The sequence below is a fragment of the Limulus polyphemus genome, unplaced genomic scaffold (genome assembly GCF_000517525.1).
Source record: "Limulus polyphemus unplaced genomic scaffold, Limulus_polyphemus-2.1.2 Scaffold5967, whole genome shotgun sequence".
NCBI classification, from domain to species: Eukaryota; Metazoa; Arthropoda; class Merostomata; order Xiphosura; family Limulidae; genus Limulus; species Limulus polyphemus.
The window spans coordinates 33742-40331 of NW_013671577.1; the positions used below are offsets into that span (position 1 = coordinate 33742).

The 6590-nt window shown below is 35.3% G+C and overlaps 1 protein-coding gene across 1 annotated transcript in view; it reads right to left on the reverse strand.

The window, feature by feature from the left end:
• The window catches only part of LOC106473202 (uncharacterized protein KIAA1109-like), a gene marked incomplete at its 3' end in the record, with an annotated part of 49714 nt that overhangs the window by 29306 nt on the left and 13818 nt on the right, over positions 1-6590 (reverse strand). Inside the window, exons 4-6 of the mRNA XM_022401688.1 lie at positions 5569-5761; positions 2289-2378; positions 58-303 (exon numbers count right to left, since the gene is read on the reverse strand). Coding sequence (XP_022257396.1) covers positions 58-303; positions 2289-2378; positions 5569-5761 — 529 coding nt within the window. The remainder of the gene's footprint in view (positions 1-57; positions 304-2288; positions 2379-5568; positions 5762-6590) is intronic.

The following is a 6590-nucleotide window of genomic DNA, read 5'->3' on the forward strand; positions in this document are numbered from 1 at the left end:
AGTTGAAGAGACTGGCAGGAATGTCTGAAAGGTAAACAAATTTATTCTGACACTCACCTTCATGAAAACTTTCTGGGCTAACAAGAGATGGTTTAACAGATCTGTGGTTAAGCTATGTTCGAAGGTTCCTATTTCTGCCATAGCACTCACATAACTACCCTGACGTAGCACTACTCCATCTGTAAATGAATCCATCTTTGTTGTAGCCGAAGTGGCTGAGTCTTGGATGTACTCCGCTGATATGTGTACTGGAGGAAGATCAATACAGGCTGAAGACGGTAGGTTAGCTTCAGATGGTGGGACCTGCAAAAAAATAAAAGATCACAGCTCATGGGCATAGAAAATTAGTTTTTGATGGATTTTGGTTTTGTAAACAAATCTTGCTGTTCTTATTACTTTGTTTTATTTATTTAACATCTTAATTGTTTTGTAGCTGTTACAGAAGTTCTGAGGTGAGTGCTATTTAATAAGTGCTTAATCACACAGAACATTAATTTGAGGATTTTATAATTCAACATTTTGTATTAAAGGTTTTTCCATTGTATAAGTGAATATATATAAAAGTACAAAATAGAGCAAGATTTAACTACCAAAATTGGACCACAAATAATTTGTACATAATATAGCATGTAGAAAAGAAATATGTAAAGTAGTTCCTGTCAAAACATATAAAATAGGGTCCATATGATGACAAATTAATATTGATTCTTATTTTAGTTGTGACTCTGACAGGATGACTGTGTGAAGATCATTTGTACAAAATATGAAGCATCACCATCTGTAAAAGTTCCTGAGGCAGAGAGCTTCTCATAGGCTGAAAACAAGGCAGTAAGAAACGTAGGTGGCTGAGGGGCTAAATGTAAACAGAAGTGTTGCTTTCTGAATAAGGATACAATTCCAACACTATATAGATGTTGCTTGTAGACTAGTACAAGGTCAACCATGGGTCATAACCCCAGCAGATGAAATATGTTGTATATTTGACTGGATGAAAAAGATCCTCTACATCAACCCATCTGTCTTTCTACATGGCCACATGAAAACTGGTAACACCTTCAGTAATATGAAAGAGGCTGCATTAAATAGGGCTCTACTGTATGTATAATGAACACTAATTAGTGTTGTGAAAAAGTCTCTTGAACGGAATATCATTGAAGCCATGTTCTTTTTATTTCCAGATGAATCGAAATTCAGCATACGATGTAATTCATGGTCTACACTCAATACTGTGATTCGACAAAGATATATAAAGACAGGACCCTTGATCTCTATGTTAGACAATATGAAAATGTTATAGGAGATAGCTTACTTTTTAATAGTGGATGATAATGTTTATCTAATCAGGGCACATGTTATCAGTCAATATCTGCAAGACCACAACATAATCTGTAAACAGTTGCTGGCAGGTATGTGTCGTTACCAATCTATGGTATGATATGTAATAGTTTCATACCTTGGTAGTGAAGCTCAGTGTCTGTTGTGGCAGGTCTATGGTATGATACGTAATAGTTTCATACCTCGGTAATGAAGTTCAGTGTGTGTTGTGGCAGATCTATGGTACGATATGTAATAGTTTCATACCTCGGTACTGAAGTTCAGTGTGTGTTGTGGCAGGTCTATGGTATGATATGTAATAGTTTCATACCTCGGTACCGAAGTTCAGTGTGTATTGTGGCAGGTCTATGGTATGATATCTAATAGTTTCATTCCTTGGTACCGAAGTTCAGTGTGTGTTGTGGCAGGTCTATGGTACGATACGTAATAGTTTCATACTGTGGTACTGAAGTTCACTGTGTGTGTGTTGTGGCAGGTCTATGGTATGATATGTAATAGTTTCATACCTCGGTACTGAAGTTCAGTGTGTGTTGTGGCAGATCTATGATATGATATGTAATAGTTTCATACTGTGGTACTGAAGTTCACTGTGTGTGTTGTGGCAGGTGTACGGTATGATATGTAATAGTTTCATACCTTGGTACTGAAGTTCAGTGTGTGTTGTGGCAGGTATATGGTATGATACGTAATAGTTTCATACCTTGGTACTGAAGTTCAGTGTGTGTTGTGGCAGGTCTATGGTACGATATGTAATAGTTTCATACCTCGGTACGAAGTTCAGTGTGTGTTGTGGCAGGTATATGGTATGATACGTAATAGTTTCATACCTTGGTACCGAAGTTCAGTGTGTGTTGTGGCAGGTCTATGGTACGATATGTAATTTTTCACACCTTGGTACTGAAGCTCAGTGTGTGTTGTGACAGGTCTATGGTACGATATGTAATATTTCATACCTTGGTACTGAAGCTCAGTGTGTGTTGTGGCAGGTCTATGGTAAATTTGGCTTTACTTCCAGTAACTCCCATACTGATGACCTGTCCCATCTATGGAAGAAAACAAACACACAATCTCACTTTTTGAAATAATGCTATCAGACATATGAAACATATTTCACAAATAATTACTGAATATTGTATAACCAAGTTTTAAAGTTTCTTACATGTACAATATTGACTCTGTGATTGTAAATAAAGAAAACCGATATAAAATGGTTCAAGGAAGAGACAGTTATAATCCTGTTTCAGTAGAGTATGTAAATTTTAAAGTATGAGTGTACACATATAAAATATTCCACTTGTGCAATCACAATTTTGAAGTGATCATACAAATAAACCAATTTTAATTTAATGCATGTATGATCTATACCTATTATTATTATAAACTCAGCATATAATGTGACATGTAAATGACCTTTGATTGTGACTTTTTTTTTAACATTTATACTGTATTTGATACTTTATTTCTACAAGGATAAAATGGGAAAGAAGGGAAGTAATTAACCTTTGAAATTCCACATTGATTAATAAAAAAGAAGTTCATTTTAACCATTAAGTAACATTATTAAAGGTTTGATTAGAGCAAAGCCACATTGGGCTCTCTGCTGTGCCCATCACGAGAAGTCATACCCTGATTTTAGCATTGTAAGTCCGTAAACATACTGCTGTCCTACCATGGGACCATTATTAGAGAAAGCATCTGAGGAGGTATAGAAGGCAGTGCACATTTAGGGGCAGTAAGAAATTTTAACTATTTCGTTACAGTTCTGGAGAGAAAGGGTAACAAGAACTCATCATATGAAAGGAAGCATCTGGAAAGGTAGAGAAGGCAGATTAAATACAGAGCAAGGAAGACCTGAACCAATGTACATGTCACTCCACAGTCTAGTGGATGACTTAGACAACATCCAGCTACATGTTGTATTAACATAACTTTAAACCCATCAAGTAAATCAAAACCCTTCATGCAGTCTGACTCCATAGGAAGTGTTAAAAAAAAAGGAGGATGATAAGTAGAGAGACCACACCTGCTACACTATTTCAATACCAGTGTACTTTACAACCTAGAATGGTAACAATTAAATCATTAGACCACTTTATTGCAACAGTTAATATTAACAAGAAACATCTTTTGTTACATCAGTTATTTTCATGCACCAATACTTGTTAAAGAACCTTTAAGTTACACTTAAATGTCATTACTTTGATTGTTTCTTATAAATCCCTCATAAAACAAATTTTTGTATGTGTATAAACTAACCAAAATTTCACAAAATATCTATTTCCATATTTGATTATTCATAAAGTTGTATTTTTGATGAAAAAAAAAATTTCATAATACAAATTATACAGGGTTAAGTATGTTATAATAAAATGACTTTGAATGTGCAAATTAGGAAGGCAAGTGGACACAACCATAGCAGATATAAAGTTGCAGTGGAATGAAATGTATCACATCTACATTTTGGAATTATGTAGTTAATATGATATGACCAAAAAATGACCACTTTCGGAAAGGTTATGCAAAAGCCATTTGTGACATAAAATACACATACACTCAAGTCATCAAGTTGTTTTTGGATCATGGATTTAGACATTCTAACACAGGTATATCCTTTTTACTTAACAGCAATGGAAAGCAAAAGAATAAAGATGAATTATGGCACCAGGACTATCCTGAAAGAGACTTGCAACTAGTCATACCCCAGCCATAGTAAGCAAAATGCAGTATCTTGTAAGAGGTGAAAAACCACAAACACAAAGGTCAGAGGCTAAAGCCATCCACATGCCCCAGGCAATAGTAATCAACGTGTTGTCTGGTTCTTTAGCAGCTTACCCTATTCTAGGAAGTAGGAAACCAGTCAGGAGTGTACATGTTTTCTGGTGCTCTGTCAGCATGTCCTAGTCTAGGAAGTAGGAAACAAGTCAGGAGTGGTACATGTTTTCTGGTTCTCTGTCAGCATGTCCTAGTCTAGGAAGTAGGAAGCCAGTCAGGAGTGTACGTGTTGTCTAGTTGTCTGGCAGCATGTCCTAGCCTAGGAAGTAGGAAACCAGTCAGGAGTGTACATGTTATCTGGTTGTCTGGCAGCATGTCCTAGTCTAGGAAGTAGGAAACCAGTCAGGAGTGTACATGTTGTCTGGTTCTCTGGCAGTATGTCCTAGTCTAGGAAGTTAGAAATCAGTCAGGAGTGTACATGTTGTCTGGTTCTCTGGCAGCATGTCCTAGTCTAGGAAGTAGGAAATCAGTCAGGAGTGTACATGTTGTCTGGTTCTCTGGCAGCATGTCCTAGTCTAGGAAGTTAGAAATCAGTCAGGAGTGTGCATAATGTTTTGTTGATCTCAGTACCAATGACTTTCAGTGAAGTTGACTTTTGATCTTAAGATCAAAAAGAAGATGAGGGTACAGCTTTGTCCTCAGCAGCCACTGATATTTCAACTAAAGAATCAGAACTAACATAACTTAAAAGTCAAGATCATGTGAAACAATACAAAAGACAAAAGTAGAAGTGCCAGCAGATCTAAAGGAACTACAAAAGTACAATTTCTAATTTGGTATCTTTTAACTTTATTAAAGAAAGTTAAACATTTAAAAGATTGTCACAGGCCCTGATGAAGTGTGAAGGATATCAAAGGTGGGAATGATAAGATTTTTTTTTTCACTGTGTTCAGATGTAAGCATATTTCCTGTTAGTGGAAGGGATCCTATTGGATTAAGTAAAGAGTTCATGAAGCACATAATGAATATGAATTGTTGTTGACACAAAGTCACACAATGGTTTATCTTTCCACTGCAATGTATCCAATCCCAGACTTTGGCATTTTAAGAAGGCCGTAAACTTTTCAGACTTCTTATCCACTGGATGACAGCCAGGTACTAAGATCAACAGCAAGCTAATCTAATAGTTACATGTCCATCAATTAGTATAATAACATACTGGAAATGCATACTTCCCATTTCTGAATTTTAATGAATATTCCCAATAATTTAGTGTTCAGTATTTTTTAACATAATCATAATCTGGTAATTAAAAAGTTCAACTGTAAATAGTTTAACTTGTGAAGAAGAAGAGAGTTGATTTACTTTATCTTTCTTACTTTAAAATGAGCAACCAACTGTAATTAGTATTAGATAAACAGTACCTTACCACTAGGTTAAGCAACTTTAAGAAACAATTCTATCAAGTTAGTACAATAAAAACGTTGGTAGAGACATTTTACAATGTAATACAAGTATCACCTGGTACTGAGCCTGAAGGGAGGGCAGAAGAGCCGCACCCACAGTAAGGCTATCAACAATGATGCTGAACTGTATAATGATAGGGTGGATTAAGTGGTGCTCTGGAGCAGCTGTCCTGTAATTACGGTAAGTATCAACCTGAGGCTGTGGAGAATGAGAAATCACCCCAGTACCATAGTCCTCCGCGTGACGGCTAAAAAAAGAGTATCAAAACTAATTCAAGCAGTGTTTTCCTTTATATCACTAAAGATTAAAAGATAACTCTGGGCACAATGAATAGCATTACTCTCAAACTAATAACAATTTGTTTCACAAAAGTAATCAATTATTATAGAAAAATAATGAAGCAGATGTGTGTAAAAATGACACTGTGCAGCATGCCTTTCATTCAACACCAGAATTCATAAACCGGGTTACATTTATGGTAGTTAAAAGCACATCTGAAATAAACTTTGTGTGAAGTAGAAATATTTAAAGCACATTCTTACATTATAATCCCACAGTTTCATGTACGTTTTAATACAGTATTTTGTTACATCACAGGTACAGTACATTTAAAAAAAAATTCTGTATTATTATAACTGATAAGCATTCTCCAAAAAATTGACACAATGAAACATGAAAATCAGATTCTGACATTGTAAGTTTATATTAACTTATGTTATTAAGCATTATTCTATATAATAATTGAGAAAATACTCAAATAAACATACAATGAGTTTGTTAGATGTAATGAGTGCAATGAGTGGGTTTTATTTGGGAACTTGAGACTGGAATGTACTTTTAAGGAAGCTAGTAGTGAAGATGTGCAATCTTTATTTAGAGTTTGTAGGTTGACAGAGATATTGGAGGCAATCATGATTAAAGTAGATGCAATAGATTAAAAGGAAGTGTAAACTGTGGAAAATGGCAGCAGGATTTCAGGAGGAACTTAAGCTTTTACATGCAAGGGATACATCAGCTAACAATGACCTTCAGAAAATTAGAAAGAGTACTATTGGGTAAAGTAGTGATTAGTTATA